Consider the following 18,367-nt stretch of genomic DNA (forward strand, 5'->3'; position numbering starts at 1 on the left):
TCATTTTTCACTCCCACTAAACAAACAATGAATTTCTATACTCTTGTCTCCAAACTCTCCTCTCCCCTACCAATTATCCCAACCAAATGAATTAATTACATGATGGTTCGGTAGCAGAGAAATATTTACACAAGAGTTAGGTTTTTCTTGTGGTGGATCCTCTCGATTGGTACGGATGCTCGTATTTTTATATTTATTTAAGAAATTAATGGCCTATGCTTTTAGCAGTAGGCAACATGCCTGTCGACAATAGACGCTAGCGATAACTTCATTGATATCAAGATATGCCGCTCTAATCTCTTAGGTATGATTATAAAGATAAGGTTGCATGCATGTATTCACATGGATGAGTGTATATATGTGTATGTCAGCGTTTGCATCTATACAATGTGTTTTCGCAAAAAAGAAAGTTGAATCGTGATCATATCTCCATCTATTGTTCCTTCTCATGCTTATCTCTACTGTTCCTCAACTGCCTCTCCATCATCGCTCGCCAATAATGTTGGCACGTACTACGGTGAATAAAGCTCAAAAGGAGAAAAGCTAGGTGCACAAATTTTGGCATGCGGTGGCAGAGGATGTAATGGATCGCAAAGCCGAAGAGAGACCAATTCTAGAGGATGAGGTTCCTCTGCAGTCCTTCCATTCTAGTGGGATCTTGCAAATGTTCATTTAGCAAGTCTATTACTATAGAACCGCAAGCCTACATGCCTAATGAGGCCCTCTCGCAAAAGTATTCCCCGGATTAATATAGTCCCTATGACTCTCTCGAGTTGCACATCCAGTTATGGTCTCTGTTTTTGCATATATATTACGTATTGCGCACAGGTTCCCGTCATATATTCTTCATATGTACTTATCTGTATGTATGTATGCGTTAATTTTTATTTGTCTGACTCTTTTCTCATCAGGCCTTACCGTCTTAGTTAATCTTTCTTAGTTGATTTCGTGTTCATTAGGTCTTACTGTCTTTTATTTATCTTTCCGCTTCTCTGATTTAGTCAATAATAACATGCGTTTTTAACTTCTTGTGCTTTAATTATTTTTCGCGAGTTCCTTTGCTGGGCCGTCAACCTGCTGTAACTTTTGCCCCTCTTTGGGCATCCCTCCTTGCGGGCGGGCAGCTCTCCAGCTGGTTCGTATTAAAAAAATATGCAGTTTTAACTTTGTGGCATTAAATTATTTGATGCACCTAAAAGTTTCAGACGCATACGGACCCAAGGCTCTATAGTTCTGGTTGGGAAAGGCTCTATAGTTCCGGTTGGGAAATCTTTGCTGTCCCGGTTTCCCAACCGGTACCGCCAATCCGGGACTAAAGGCTGGATCTTTAGTCTCAGGTCATGCACCCGGGACTAAATGAGCCCTTTAGTTTCGGTCAGTTGGTAACATCATCCGGGACTAAAGGGGCTCCCCGCCCCGGCCCTTTAGTCCCGGTTAGTGTTACGAACCGGGATTAAATGTTCATTTTTTTCCTGCGTTCCTTTCCATTCATTTCTTTTTTATTTTAGTTATATTTTTATATTTAAAATTAGGTATTCTTCTATAGTACTGCTATACGTTCCTACACGCACGTTCGAGCTGAGTATGAAATCTATAAATACATTTAGTGGGATAGTATAGATATATACATATACCTACAAAGTGTAACATACATATATATAAATATATACATACAAACTGCGGCAAAGTTTTGCATAGCATCTATGCTATATTTACTACTTGTATCAAGATTGTGTCCATCATAATAGAATTCACCATTTGGGAGGACGACCTGCTGATAAATAAATCTTACCAGGACTTCTTGAATCGTCAAAACTCTTTCCTGTGAAAGCAGCTGATCCCACATAAAATTGATCTATAAAAAAGTAAAAAATACAAATTGTGATAATTTTCAAAATTGGATGAAACATTACAAAATATTGTTTATTACTTACTTCTGCTTGCCAAGAAGTATGTGTCATGTAAGGATCTACTAGACCATGAATATTCTCGCAAGCATAGTAGTATGCATAAGTTACTGCCCTATGCCAGCCTTAAACAATTTAAGACAAAAGAAGTCATCATGTATGCATATGAATATATAATAAAATAAATGAAATGTGCAAAGCAGCATCTACTACGTACCGGAAAGTCTGTCTTCAATTTAAGTTCGCCTATGAAATTACCAGGATATTTTTCACTTAATTTTTTCTAAACCTTGCGCATGTTCGAGAACGAATAAATATATTTATCGCATGATTTCAAAGAAATGGTGATTGAGGCGGTATAACCGGAATTACCTTTTCAACATGTTGGTCATGCTTTTGTAATATTCTGGATCTTTCCTTAATGAGTCCATAACAATCGCTAAGCTCATGTCAGAAATTATCACAATTAGGATCTAGTAATTTTTGCAAGATTATAGAGAGCCACTTCTTGTTAGGGTTAAAAAAGTTCAATTATACAAAAGTAAAAGGGTTACACGGCGGAAAACACTTACTGAAAGTTGTAAGGAAATATTATATTATACTTGAATTTTCTGAATGTATAAGAACTTGTACATGTTATTAAATGTATCTTGAGGGTTTTCCTTTAGAGTAATGCAATTCACAGCCGCTGGATCGACGAAGCCCAAGTGAAAGTACCCTTTATTCTTGCAAGTTTGAATCTCCATTCTACATGATACAAAAGAAATAAGGAATATAGATTGAGAGCATGTAATAATAAGATTCGCTAACCATGTAAATGAAAACTATGTAAATTATACAAAAAGAAAGTACCCTTTATTCCTGCGGTGGTATTGATTGTTTCTTTTGGGCTCCGAGCTGTGGAACATCAGATGATGACCCAGCAGATTTCTTCTTCTTCTTCTCAAACGACTTGGTAATCGAGCGGTCGCAGTCTGATTGTGGAATGAATTTATTCCTATTTGATTCGGCCATTCCAATAAAAAAGGCCAACTTGGTTGGATCTATGGGTTCCTTCTTCTCTGGCTGCTTCTTTTTGAAGTGCTCATCAACCTCTTTCCTACTTTGCTCATGGCATTCCTCATAAGTTTGGTGCCACGGTAGCTTAGGAGCCTCCTTAGCTTCCTTCTTGTTCAGCTGCTTCTTCTTCGGAGGCTCTTTATTAACTGACTGAGTCTTGGACGGTAGCTTTTGCTTCTTTGCCGACAGCGGATGAGGTGAAGGAGGAGATGGCTGACCAGGAGGTGGTGATGGAGAATGTTGTGGTGCAGTTGGTTGAGATGGTGGACTCATGTTGCTGGGAGATGCTGGCCCTGATGCCGAATCAATAGGCACGAGGATGATGTTGCGCTTCTTCCACAGGATGCAACCATGAATGGTCTGTGCTACTGTCATCTCCCCGTCACCTCCAGAAATATCGAGCTCGAGCGTCTCATAACCCTCGCACACCTCTTCCACACCTACTTTAGCGTATGTAGCCAAAATCCGTTGTCCATGGTAGACGTCTCCTGGTTGGGTTGGCGTAGCAGTACTGTAGCCAACCGTGAAGATTAAGCCCTTGTATTTACTTTGCAGTGCACAAGGTGTCCGTTGAGTGATATCATCCACAGGATAGCGCTACTGGCCTATTTCAACTGCGGGGATTGCGTTGTTGATAGAGAGTTCCGTGGAAGCGCAACAACTTCTTCGCTGAGACACATTAGCTTTATTGACATTAGGCACTGGAGCCGGTTGTGGTTGTTGCTTCTAGCTCATAGCTATGGCAACTTGTCATTTCACTTCATCCGCCATTCTTGCATCATTAGATAGCAATTGCTCTTCAAGCATTCTCAAGTGCGCTTACTCCTCGTTCTTCCATCTTTGTTGACTTCTGTAAGAGTCGATGTACTCGCTGAACCTATATTTCCATACAATCATGTCTTTGCCTCATGTTCGACCCGGACGTTCTGGATTCTAAAGCGCATAAGTCAACTTATCTTTTTCTCTATTAGGCTGGAATATTCCCTGGGCAACTGCTTCTATGGCCTCCTCTAGTCATTCTTCTATGATTTGCTTCTATGATTTGCTTCTTGCTGAATTCTTTCGCTAAAGATGCACTCGCCATTCTCTGGGTCCAAGCTTCCGCCATGAGCATAATACCAGTTCCTTGAATGTTCAGGCCAGTTGATGGTCACAGGTGTAATACCTCTAACAAGCAAATCATGCTCCATCTTATCCCATTTCGGGATTGTGACCTTGTAGCCACCTTGCCCTAGAGTGTGATGATATTTTTCTTAGATGCATTTTCTTTGTTCCTTTGCACCCACTGAATACCAAGCTCCGAACACTTATATGCCACAAATGCATCCCAATGGTCCTTCTATTTTTCAAGTGCTACCGTAAATGTTGGTGTTTTTCCTTTCTTGATATAATCGTTAACCAAATTCTTCTTGAAGGTCTGAAATTATATGGCCATCTTCTTGAAGGTCCATTCCTTAACTAATTCTTTTGACTATGCTGGAAGTGTGAAATTATTCTTTAATTCACGCCAGAGCTTTTCTTTATCTCTTTGAGGCACCACTACACTTTGCTCGTTTGCATTATTGGATGGGATCCTCATCTGCGGCCTCTCCTTCAGCCTCTTCAATTGTAGTATCATCATCAAAGACACCGAATCCAATGTGGTCGGGAATGTTGTCCACACAATCTTCTTCTTCATTGTCCTCCATTATAACCCCTTTTTCTCCGTGACTGGTCCAGCAAATGTAATTGGACATGAAACTATTAGCAAAAATATGGCTGTGAATGGTCCTTGAAGAGGCATAATCCTTCTTGTTCTGGCAATCTCTGCACGGGCAGCACATGAAACCATTGTGCTTATTTGCCTCGGCCACATCTAAAAATTATGCTATCAATGAACTCCTTGGAGCGGTAGTCAGCATTATACATCCATTGCCAGTCCATCTACATTGCACGATACGGTATTAAAAAATGTAGTATTTTACATAACATGAACAATTAAAAGTTCCGAAATATCCATCACACAACATGAATAATAAATTAAGGGATCCAAAATACAACATTATTTAACAATCACCAGAAGTAAAAGGTCCAAATATCCATCGCACACCATAATTAATTAAAAGGTTTAAATTATCCATTACACAACATGATTAATTAAAATGTCTAAAATATAAATTAAGCTACATGCTAATTCAAACTACTCATGAAACCTATTGACCGATGCCTCGTGAATCGCCTCGCAAACTCTGGACACCGAACGGTCAATTTCTACCATCCTCAACGGTTTGCGCCTCGCATTCCGTCGAGCCATGAACTCGCGATTATCATTCGTACCATGCGACTCAACATCAAATTCACGCTCAAATTTGCGTCTTGCATAGCGCGAGGCAATCAAATGCTTTCTTAATCCAACGACGAATGCGACCCCGAACAAGTCCAAGACGCTCTTCCTTGCGGAACTCAAGGGAATATCCGGTACGCTTCAAATGATTGCGTACCGACGCCCGAACGGACGCACGGTGCTGTAATGCATGATCTTGCAAAGCTATTTCTACAGATTAAACATTAATTACTCATCAACAGATAATTGAATATATACACATGTGCAACAATTATTGTAAAAATAATAAAATAAATCACTTGCTAACTACATCAACTAAAAATAATCCCTCCATGTGTGTGTGTCTATATATATATACTCCCATTCTAAAAATATAATTATACTCTATATACTCATTTTCATATCTATATTTTTTCATACTCCCATTGTATGTGCTCATTTTAATATCTACATTTTTATTCTAACTAGTGTTCCTCTCTCTCTATATATACTCCCATTCAAGAAAATAACACACTACTCTATATACTCATTTTGATCAATTAATACAAGTAAATCACATCTACACATGCAAACCTGAAGTAAATTTGAGCTCAAATGGTGTCTAAATAAAAAAAACTCTAACATTTTTTCCAATCTGAAAAACCATGAAATGAGCTACACTAGCAATGGAAGATGAGAGGATGAAGTTTCTAACCTTTAGAACCGTTGGATAGACGGGCGAATCAAAAAGCTTCACAAACCGTGGAGAAAATGGACATGATCTCCCCTCAGCCAAGAACAGAAAGAACACAAATGCAAAAGTGGGGAGGGGGGAGGCGGAGGGGATAAAAGGGTCTAGAGAATTTAGTTCCGTTGGAGCCACCAACTGAAACTAAATGTTTCTCCCGCCTCCCCACAGGCCCCTAACTATTGGACCCGAGACTAATGCTTTCTTTAGTTCCGGGCTTAAACCTGGCCGGTACAAATATCAAAGACGAATGAACCTCTCTGTACTAGTGCTATTTGTTCATCAATAGATACAATTATACGAACCAACGAACTAAATGTGAAGGAAAAGAGTAATACACCTGTGCCATTGGTCAGAAGGCCATTCGTGCGTTATATAGATGATGAAAAACACAACGACCATTTGAGTAATGCAACTGCCCCCTTAGATAGATACGTTAGCAGATACCATTAGATGCACCAGAACTGTTAGAAGAAACACGCGAACGTGATACTAATGTCCTTTGTACTATATCTTGTCCCTTGTCTTACATGATGGACTCATTCAAAGTTCAGATATCTACCACTACCGGCAGATATTTAAATTAGAAGATCATGTATACTTATCCGTGGTGAGTGAAGATTGCCGGCCTCTCATTGCTTGAATGTAACCACCGAATATTATATATGGTATGTTTTCCTGTAATTACATTATATGGGTATGCATGCTTTGTCAGCGAGTTTTGGACGATTTTGTGAAGTTTGCACACGGCTACTGGTCCTAAATCAAAATCAAATACATGTCCGGTTAGAGGGGCGTGCGCCAGTTCACTATTATTAAGATATTAAGATATATATAGGACATGGATAGTCCGTAATTCTGGTCTACCACACTAGGTTAAAAAGTTAAATGCAGGTTAAAACACTGCATGTAAAATGATGATGGCTGTGTGAAAAAAGTTTGAGAAGAACTTGCATAGATATGGTTGTCTGTGCAACTGTCTGTTTTATGTCATGATAACAAAAAACGTTCCTCCTAGCATTGTTTTTCCAAGATTTTTATCAGACGGCAAAATAAAAACCATCCACAATAGTATCATATATAGCAGATACATTTTAGTCCACCATTTGCAATGGCCCCTTGGTGTTGACTTTTTTTTTTGTCGTAGTGTGTATATAATTGAACATAGAGTGGACAAGAACCTTCAATTAGTCGTCTGTCACCAGAAACTCTGCATCTGGCACACCGCGTCCAATTAGTAAGCGGATCAAGCTGCCACCAGCCTCCACCCGTGCGCGCGGTCGTTTTCCTGTGATCCTGTCCACTGCTCAGTTTTGGACGAACCTAAATGGCACATCCTGCGCCTTGGTCGTTCTGCCCACAAAAATTTCGCCCAAGATCGATGCGTGCATCTTTTGCCGTCCTCATCACCCCGCACAATCCACCAGCAAAACTCCATTTCACCGGTCCACCTCCGCCTCCATACGCGCGTCCCGCAACAGCTCGGCGAGGACGACGGCGACGTCCACACGGCCACCCGTGCAAACGCGTCGTACCACCAGCCCCGCCCCCGCCTCAGTTGTCCCGTCCACCTGCTATGTATAGAGGCCATCGCCATCTCCACCGTATGCTGCTAGTTTTCAGTCACTAGTAAACACTCATTTGTTCGATATAAATTGATCTTAGCAAGTTAATAACCATGAGCACCGGCACTATCGATCCCCATGGCGAGATGCCCGGCCAGAGGCATGCAGAGCTATCACGAATGGGATGTTTGGCAGCAGGAGACCCTGCTACAAGGTTAAGGCCGTGGCAGAGAGACAGAGTGGGGTAGGGGTAGTGCCAGCAGGGGATCGGAATGATCAAGAGCGACTACTACAAGGTGCTGTCGCTGGAGCACTCGGCGGCCGTGGGCGCCGAGGAGATCAAGCGCGCGTTCCGGAGGCTGGCGCTATGGTGCCACCCGGACCTCTGCCCGCCTTCGCTGCGAGAGCGAGTCCACGGAGAGCCACAACACCACAGCACCCCAAACGCTGACAACAACGAGGTCGCTAAAGGCCGAATCAACATCTAACCGCCCGTCGTTATATACTTGTACCGGCTGATATCTTGGGTTGTCGAAAGTGGCATTGGTATAAACCTATACATCGAAAGTGGTGTTGGTATAAATCTATACCAATGGACAGTCCTGTACCGAGTGACATATTTATGGTAACCAACTGTCCGTTAACACATATCCCACTAACAGTTGAACGCTACATTTGACTTTACCGACCATACGCTAAGCAGTCAGATAATCTAAAAATCAGGCAATAATTAAGCTTACATTAACTGACGGTAATTAATTGGAACATCTTGTATCACCGGCTTCGTCAAGCTGTTATTGCGACCGACAGTTTGTCCGACGCTGTTTTAGTGTTGCAGTATAGTGAGCTGCCAGGGAACACAGAGTGGATGGAGCTCGCGACGATGGTGAGTGGCCGCGCCAGGTCGAGCGAGCGGCGGTGGCGGCGAGCGGCCGCACCGGGCTGAGCAAGCGGTGGCGTCGAGCAGGCAGGGAGGCGTCCAGAGCGTGCAAGTTGCGAGCGGGCATGGCGCAAGCCACGGCGGCGAGCGGACGGCCAGAGCGAGCAGCGAGCTGCTAACATTACAGGGTTTCATGGGCAGATTTGTCATTTCCCGTGCATGTTAAAAGAAAATCAAACTAAATATTAGCTAAATAGCTAAAATGGCAAATTAATCAAAGTGTTCATGAGGTAAATGACAATTTTGCGAAACCAATGTTTGCGATGTTAATTATACGAAGCTCAACATTTGGGATGCATGGCAAAAATCTAAATTTCTCTGCACAGTTTGTGGATATATTGACTGGTAATTACCACTTTGTGGGTTGCTTTAACCTGCACTAGAGCTGGCCCCTTGCTCACTGATTTATTACATGCTGCATTAACATTTCCACACTTACTAATTATACACTATACTACTTGAGTTGGTAGGACTGAAACTGGATCGCAAGTTTTTTTGTGCAGAGAAATAGTCAAAATAGATAAACCTTGAGCACATCTATATAAAACTGATCGGGTTTCTCACTTTTATCATTAAACAAAAGTTTTTTTTCCTATCACCTTGGGCTCAGGTTGATGGCTTTCTTAATGGGAGACCTAACATTCTGAGCTATATATCCTAGTCTTTGCTCCATTTCGTGTACTACTACCCCATCCCAAATTATTAATCATTTTAGCTTTTCTACGTATATAAATTTTATTATCTACTTAGGCATTTAGGCATAACGTATATCTAGATGTATAGTAAAAATTATGAATCTTGAAATGCCAAAATGATTAATAATTTGGGATGGAGGAAGTAGCTTGGAAGTTCTCATAGCAGGTTTAATTGAATCAGGAGTTTGGTTTGCGTAAGAATAGATAAACAGAGCAATGAATTTTATTATGACCTGTCACTTTACACAATTCAAATGCACACCCCAGAATAGATGCCCATGCATGACTCCCAAAGGTCAATCAAAGAATAAGTTAGAACATGATCTATGAAGCAGGACCCCTCGACGTGTCTCTCTCGTGAAAGTTCTCGCTCGTTGTCATGTGTGCGGCCCATCAGACCGGCTGCTGCGGTCTCTCCTCGCTCTGTGGCGTTGCTCGGAGCGCGCGCGCAGCACGCAGAGCTGGGACTCCCAAACGTCCCTCGCGAAGCCAGCGCCGGGCCCGAGCCTCGCCGCGCCCCCGCCGCCAGCCCTCATGCCGGCGTCGTACCGGACCTTCCGCGCCGGGTCGGAGAGCGTTTCGTACGCGCGCCGCAGCTCGAGGAAGAGCTCCGTGAACTCGGCGCGCCGCGACGGCGGGCACACGTCGGGGTGGCACCGCAGCGCCAGCCGCCGGTATGCGCGCTTGATGTCCGCCGCGCCTACGTCCGCCTGGTGCTCCAGCGACAGCAACTTGTAGTAGTCGCTTGTTCTTGTCTCCGAGCAGAGACTTGACCTCGCTGCCGTGGTCCCTGCCGCCGCCGCCGTCACCTTGCACCGGCTCCTCCGGCCAAAGGTGGCAGTGGTGTTAATCCTGGGGCATCTCGCCATGGGGACGATGGTGCCGGTGTTCATGGCTAGCTACCTGAGATCTAGCGTGCCCTTGCAGGTGCAGATGTCGATGGCGTCTATATATATAGCGGGCGGTGGGCGTTAGCACGTACGGCCCGAGGACTGGACAAACAAGCAAGGCGCCGGCGGTGCGGTACGCGGTTTGCACGGGTGGCTGCCAACGTTGCCGTCGTCGCCGAGCTGTGGTGGAGCGGACCCGTGAAATGTAGTTTTGCTGTTGGATCGTACGTGCTGGGATGGGATGGGGACGACAAAGGTGCACGCATTAGTTTTGGGGGGTGAAAATAAAAGACGATTTGTAGCAACGTTCTATTTTTTCTAGAGGCGAATAAAAAATAATCAGTTCATATAAAAGAAGCGGAGTATCGTATCAGCTGATCCACTCTTAGAATTCTATCTTTAGGACGGTTGGCGCCATCATCCGCCCCTAAAAATGAGGCTCATTTTCAGGGGCGGGTTATGGCGTCACCCACATCTGGAAGTATATCTTTAGGGGTGGGTGATGCCTTCACCCGCTCCTAAAGTACCCATAAAAATCTGGGTGCCACCATTCTTCCTCCTTCTGATAGCACAGTGTTTGCTCGAGGAAGGTGCTGTTCGGAAATAAAAAAGGCAAAAGGGGAGGAAAGGTTATAAACTTGATTTCTTTCGAGTTGGGGGCTCTACGAGGTAAGTTGATGCTAATCGCATATCTTTTTTAAACTTTTTGGATAGTTTTAAGGCTCAAATGGAGCTCTCTTACCTCTAGCTAGATCTAGATCTACATGGTGTGCATTTACCATTTGGGGCTTCATTTACGTCAAACTTTTAGATGAATTTAGGTTGTTTTAGTAGGATAACAAGATTATGTAATCATTTGAGTCCAATCTTTATGTTTTTGCCCATTCCTAAGTAAACAAATTCATAGATCTATATAGGAGAAGTAAACAAATTCATAGATCTATATAGGAGAGAGAAGAAGCTTTATTTTTTTCTATATTTACACACATGCATGATAGCTTTTTTCAACAAAATTTGGTATTTCAATAATTGGTTAGTTTTTATTTTTATTTTGTTTTTACATGTTAAATTGAATTTTTTGAATATCTATGTATATATAAAAGTATGTATTTATGGTTATTTTGGGCTCTATTTGCCTTGAACTTTTGGATGAGGTTATGTTATTTTAGTAGAACAACAAATTTATGTAATCATTTGAACCCAATATTTATGTGTTAGTCTCATTTCTAAGTAACCAATTTGTAGATCCATGGGGGAGATAGAAAAAGATTTGAGTTTTTTTTTTATATTTACACATATGCATATCTACGTGTATATAAAGCTATGTATGTAGTTTAAAAATTATTGAAGAGTTTGTTTTAACCCATTTAAATTATTTGTTGATGTTCAGAGATGGATAGGACATGGATGTACAAAGCACGCGGGACCGATGCCTATTTCCATGGAGAACTTGATAAATTCATTCAAGCCGCGGAAATTCACGTAAGAAATGAGAAGACACAAATGATACCTTGCCTGTGCAAAATATGCAAGAATATGAGAGTATTCAGCGGTACAACAACAATCAGATCCCATACGTTGATGGGTGGTTTTGTTGAGAATTACATGATCTGGACGTATCATGGCGAGAAAGCATCCCCTCCGACGGATAATACCCTCGATGAAATGATAGAAGACGTCGAGTTTGATAGATTGTTTGATACTTATGATGAATTTTGTGCGGATGTCGACGATGATGATGGTGATGGTGTAGGCGAGGGGCCCATTGATGGTGATAGTGATGATGGTTGTGATGACAAACTTGATGACGGTGATTTTCTTAGCCAGTTATTGCGCCACACCAAACCAAAGCTATTTGTAGGTACTGCAAAGGGGTTAGCAACTTCGAGACGGTGAAAAAATCAAAGGAGGAAAATATATACGAGCGATCGAAGGGATGTCCGAAACACTGGACCATGCTTCATTTTATACTTGAGCTGTTGACTCTAAAGGCTAAGCATAGTTGGTCAGATAGTAGTTTCAATGATCTCCTGCGTATGTTGGCTTGGTTGCTTCCAAAGCCAAATAAAATGCCCGCCAACACCTATCGAGCAAAGAAGCTTGTCAGTCCGTTTATGATGGGTGTGGAAAGAATTCATGCATGTCCAAATCATTATATTTTGTATCATGGGGATACTTTCAAAGACTTGGAAAAATGCCCTATTTGTTCTGCAAGTCGATACAAAACAATTCCGGTTCTTGCGGTGGCGACATTCAAAGTTCAGGTGATGGGAATAAAAGGAAGATGAAGGGTGCAAGAAATAGTGTTGTCTCTAATGAGTCAGCATACACTACTTTAGTCATTTATGAGAAGCAGAGCAGAATTCCTGCCATGATTATGTGGTACCTCCCAGTTACCGATCGATTGAGGCGTTTCTTCTCCAACCCAAAGGATGCTGAACCGATGCGGTGGTGGGATTCGAATAAGCACAAAGAAGGGCGACAGAAAGCTCCGACATCCAGCTAATGCTAGCCAATGGAAGAAGTTCGATGAGCAGTATTATCTAAAATTTGGAAAGGACCTGAGGATGTTCGGTTTGGGTTGAGTACGGATGGAATGAATCCGTTTGGTGATAGAACTAGCACTCAAAGCATATGACTAGTGAGCTTGACAACGTAAAACCTTCCTACGGTTGTGCTAGAAGAGAAAGTATCTTTTGCTATCGATCCTTATACAAGGCCCCAAGTATCTTGGCATCGATATTGATGTTTTCCTTGAGCCTCTGATGTAAGAGATGGAAATTCTATGGAAGGAGGGTATCAATATCTTTGATGGTTTTACACGGCATTATCTTTGTGTAACGCCCGTGTTTTTATCTTATTTAAATTGCGTTACCAATCACTCGCTTAAAAATATTTTAAACCTTTTCCGCGCTTAAGTTCCCGAAGCCCACCTCCCGATTTTCCGCCGTTCCGACATCGCACAGTCTCTTCCTCTTTTTCCGCGGAGCCGCCCGCCCCTTTTCCTTTTCCACTAGCCCCGCCGTCCCGTTACATCACCATCGTGTCGCGGTCGGCCGCGTGCGCCTGCCCGGCCGCGATCGTCGGTGCCGCGCGCGTGTCCTATCTTTTCTTTTCTCATATTTGTTCAAATCCATTTTATTTCTCTCTTCTAACTTTTTCTTTCCCAGACTTTTTTTTTGCGCTGGCTTCCTCTTTCTTTTTCTCCCCTGTGTTGCCTGCTGCCTGCTCGAGCTGTAGCCCGCTCCTTGCACGCACGCGCGGGCCAGCGCACGACCCGCCGCTGCCCCCGCTGTTGGCCGTGCACGCGCGCTCGCATCACGCCGCCCGCGTCATGCCACGGCCGCTGCTATTCGTTGTGCTGCTGCGTGCCTGCTACCCGTGCATGCCAAGCCGGCGTGCGGCCCGCTGCTGCCCCAGCCCGTCTCCGTCCCGTCCCCTCGCCCTAGCAGCTCGCGCTTTGTCCCCGAGCATCTCGGCTGCCATTAATGGCGAGGCTCCTGTACTGCCCGTGACCCCCCCATGCTGGCCATCTCCCCTCTTCCTCTCGGCCTATAAATCAGAACCCCAGCTGCCCCTCACTCCACCCACACCACCCCAACACCTCTCCTCCTCTACCTCACGCTACAGCTCGCCGCCGTTGCTCACCATTGCCGCCCACCACCCATCACCGTGGACAGCCCTTCGTAGACCGTCTCCGCACGAGGTGAGGGCCGGAATTGGACCCCCTCGGCCTCCTCTCTATTTCCCCCCCCTCCCCGGGTGTTGCCATGCGCCAGGGGGCCGGCGCCCATGGCCTGGCCGCCCCCCCTCTCCTACCATTCCCCTCCCCCTCCTGTTCTGTCTCGAGGAAGAAGAAAGGCAGACTTGTGCATAACCCCTCCACTTTTCCTGCTTATGCAGTCCGCAGCCCCCATTTCATGCGATATTATGTTCCAAATCGATTCCAAACTCCACCACGCATCAAATATTCTCTCCAAGTCTCAAGATCCACATACAACAAATATAATAGTCTCCTCTATTGTTTTTATCGAAGCTCTCTATTTCCCTTTTTTTGTTTTTTTAGCTCATCGGCGAACTTTGTTTTTATTGTATGATTGTTTGTGTGTTGTAGCCGACGGTGTGACCGAGGAGGAGCAGGACCGCGAGCCGGAGCCCGAAGACCCGTACCTCGAGGAGGAGCTTCCGGAAGGCTTTGAGGACGGCAAGTCCAATCCCATCCTTTGATGCATATTTATCCTAGTTTTATAAACGCAACCTATTGGCCTGTTTTATAAAATGCATTGTTTTATTGCAAGACATGGTTGGATAGCCACCCCTTGATTGCTATGACTATTCCATGATGACCTAGGTTAACGTCTATATAGGATTTGCTCTGTTGGACGTTAACTACTGCTAGAGATGCTTATTACCTTTTATTCCCTTTATTATATTTTAATCATGACCACAAAGCGCTTTACAGAAAATGAGGGTGTGAGTGTTTTAAAAGATAAAACGGGATTTCAGGAAAATAAAAGAAAGATATAACCTGATGAGATGGACGGCGTTTTCTGTGTGAAATGCCACTGGTGAGCTTGTACCTTTGTGGTTGAGCATGGTTGGGAGATGTCCGTCATGTCAATGTAAGGATGAACTGAGGTTTCATCTTGCCTAACCCACTTATCGTACAACCACTCGATCGTTGTGTGGGCAACGGCTTAGCATAAACCCCACTAGTTGTTCTGCTAGCCAAAAGGGGAGCGGGTGAGCAACGGGAGATCATGGAGAAGGAATACGATCTATGTGAGTTATGTCCCGGTTATGACTTTGTTGATAGGTCATTAACCCCATGGTTGCTTCCGTGTTGGCTAGTTAGATTCAGCTAAGGTGGGTAATGGCTTTGTTAGGATCCGCAGTGACATTAAGGTGTTCGTAGTGCGGTACCCTACTTGTGGGTAAGGTGTACAACCTCTGCGGAGTGTAAAATCTATTCGAATAGCCGTTTCCACGGTATTGGACAAGTTACGGCATGGTCACTTCAATAGACATTTTGGGATGGTTGGTTTTGTGGCGTGAGTTGTTTTGAAAGTGCCCGGCAGTTGTGCCGTGAGTTACTGTGGATGTGGAGTTCGGTAGCATTAAAACTTGGATCTTTTGTGTAGGATCAGCCCCACTTATTATTCGATTACTACAAAAATGTCTTGAGAAAACTCTTTTATTAAATGAACCCTTGCATGTGTAAAACCTCGCTTTATCGCAAATGAACCCTAGTCTCATCCTTGATATATTCTGTGCATGATCTTTATTATTCCCCTCCGTGGGTGTGGTTGGACTTGTTGAGTACGTATGTTCTCACTCTTGCGTAGTTTTTACAGAGGAGGATCCGAACTTCGTTCCTGAAGACGTCGAGTAGGTCGCCATCCTGCACCCAACTTGCCTATGGTTCAGGGTCTCCACAGGAAGCTTACCATGGCGCAAGACTCTGATGTTATCTTAGATTTCGTTGGCACTTTGGTTTGGTTTGTAGTCCTTATATTGTCCCTCTTGATAGTGGCGCTTCAGTGCCCGCTACCTCGACGGTTTGTACGGTAATGAACCATCTGTTGTAATAAATGTGTTATCAGCCTCCTGGGACTGATATTTGCATCACATTTAGTCACCTCTGATGAGGGACGCTTCAGGTGGTATCAGAGCCGTAGGTTGGCCGTAGGACACGACCCTTAGGACTGAGGATATTTTCTAAGCCGTTTCCCACTAGATCTTTCCCCACTTAACTCACCTTTCCACATGGCACTTACCTTTGGCCCTTGTCTGGTTCCAGATGGCTGACAATGGATGGAGTGACGGAATCTGCCCCGCAGAGCTTGTCCTCCCGAAGTTATTGCTACTCAGCCTAGAACGCGTCGGAGTTGTGGACCCACCGGAGTACATCTACCGGGAGTACAACTTCAGAGGCACCCTTCAGTGTGACCTGATGATCTTCGTGGGAAAAAGCACACTTTACCCCGATGTGGATCCCTGGTTCATCTCCACCACTGGCTTTGGGTTCCCAGACACCTACCGAAAGGCTGCCCGAAAAGCCCTACGACGCCTATGCGTGGTCTATAAGCATCATCTTCAGCGAACTCCTATAGAATTTTTCCCACCTGCTGGAGGAAGAGGACGGTCATGGATTGCCTGGATGAGAGGATTGGGGAGGTGTTGTCGATCGAAACCCACCGGCGAGCAGCGACAGGCAACACGAGGAGCCGGGAGGCTTCCGGGACGGCTGGTGGGCCCCGGTCCCTCGGTCAACGGCCCAGCGATCTGGCGCACACCCTGGCTTGGAATTGCTAGGCGTGCCACCTGATCCTGTACCTGATCAGGAAGGTGTGATTTGTGAAATTCCTACAAGCACAGACACTCGTAAAGATTAGTCCGAGCCGTGATCGGCTCATCACTCCTCCCCGGCATCGGCTGTAGAGAGCCGATTGCAGCAATACCGGATCGGATCTTCAGATCAGATAATACATGCATATAATGATGAAATAAAACTTGCTTTAAAGATATAAATCTAATCCAAACCACGACAGCTAAGCCCTCACCGCACGATCGGAACGTCCTACACGTGACTGAGCCTAACGAATACGCAAAGCATCAGAACGAACAACCCGAACAGAGACCCTAAAAACAGCTAAAGAGCCGATTCCTAAGGAACCCTCTACGCAGGCTAAGATCCGATACTAACATACTGCCGGAACTTTCAACTCGTTTGCAGGGCCTAATCATGCACATATTGAGCTAAATCCCTAATTACTAGAAACTAGCCATAACAGATTGGATCTACCTACATAGACAAAGCAAGGCGCGATCATCACATCCATGGTTAGGCATAATAATCGCGGAGCACGCGAGAACAATGGACAGGGCGAGATCATAATACGAAAATAACATTGCTCTACGCACGCTATGATAACTAGTGCTACTCGCCATCTACAAGGCTTCAGAACGAGCAACACATGAAGTAAACAAGCAAGAGCAATGCGCCCCCGATCACGCGAAGCGTGATCAGGGGGCTACATGGCACTTACCCGATGAAAAAGACCCTGGAACAGGGGAGGCGATGCGCCGTGAGTTGTTGAAGAATTGAATCTCACTCTCGTTTATTAATGGTACATATTTATAGTCCGTAGACTTGTTCTCCTTAACTAACCCTAACCACACATGATACGAATCCTAACTGCCTAAGCCTGAATTTACACGGCCTTGCTGGCCCCAAACGCCCGTACGGAACCCGATCTGCAAGCTTATCATAATCGTCTCTCAAGCCCATCTTGCTCCACGGCCCACTTCTGGCCCGTCCAGAATATGGCGATAACACATGCCCCCCTGGTTTCGGCGATGGTAATTCCGAAATCATTTTAAAATTACCTCGACCCTTCGGCTTCCGATCTGCGCCTTTTCGACTTCCAACCGATACGACCGCTCTGTACCACTCTCCTCGGGAACCGTCACAATGCCGATCCACTCCACCCCTTGATTTATCTTTATAAACTCCCCTATGATAACTTCCCAGTCATCTTCCTCTCGCAGCCATCACCAGTTACTCCCTTCCTCTTCTTTTACCATGGCTTCTTCCTCTTCTGCCTCCTCCGTTATTTCTTATGAATCCGAGTCCTCCCGAGAGCCAACTCCGGAGTATGATCCGATTGCCGCCTACGAAGCCCGTGCTCCCCTGCATTGGGACGAAGAGGAGTGGGACTTCCGTTACCAGTCGGAGGATGATGAATCCCTGACTGATGGCGAGGATCTCGCACTCCTCCTCGGAGCCGAGCTGGAGGAGGATGAAGACGACGCATCTTGGGGGGAGGACCTTTCTTCCTCGGAGGAAAGAGCCGATTCCTTCTCCTCCGAAGAAGATCCGATGGCAGGTACCTTCCTTCTTGGCAGGTCATCGGACGGCACTTCCGACAGCGGTACAGGAGCCGAAGGCGACGATAGCTTCACCAGTGACGACAGCGGGGACGACGATGGCAACAGCAACGGGGACACCGGCGACAGTGGCCCAAGCAATGTTCCGTCGCCCAAGCGCCGCAAGACCTCCGGCGTGAACTGGTGGTAGACTGCAGTATCCCCATTAGGCCATCTTTAGGAGCGGTTAGCTCCTCTTTTGTAATCACCGTCTCGTTGTGAATGAAACTTTCTTTTTCATTGGCAATTATTCTTACGCACAATGATCTGTTTCAAGAGCCGATGGCAACGCATCGGCTTCAGAATATACCGGTCCGGATCTGAAATGACCC

At 44.9% G+C, this 18,367-nt stretch overlaps 1 protein-coding gene across 1 annotated transcript; it reads right to left on the minus strand.

Annotated features, from left to right (window-relative positions):
• Nucleotides 1-9,593: 9,593 nt before the first annotated feature.
• LOC112881052 (chaperone protein dnaJ 20, chloroplastic-like) lies at nt 9,594-10,109 on the minus strand. Its single transcript, XM_025945760.1, has one exon. It carries the CDS (start codon nt 10,107-10,109, stop codon nt 9,594-9,596), a length of 516 nt encoding a protein of 171 aa, XP_025801545.1.
• Between the last annotated feature and the right edge of the window lie 8,258 nt (nt 10,110-18,367).

This window comes from Panicum hallii, chromosome 2 (assembly GCF_002211085.1).
Source record: "Panicum hallii strain FIL2 chromosome 2, PHallii_v3.1, whole genome shotgun sequence".
NCBI classification, from domain to species: Eukaryota; Viridiplantae; Streptophyta; class Magnoliopsida; order Poales; family Poaceae; genus Panicum; species Panicum hallii.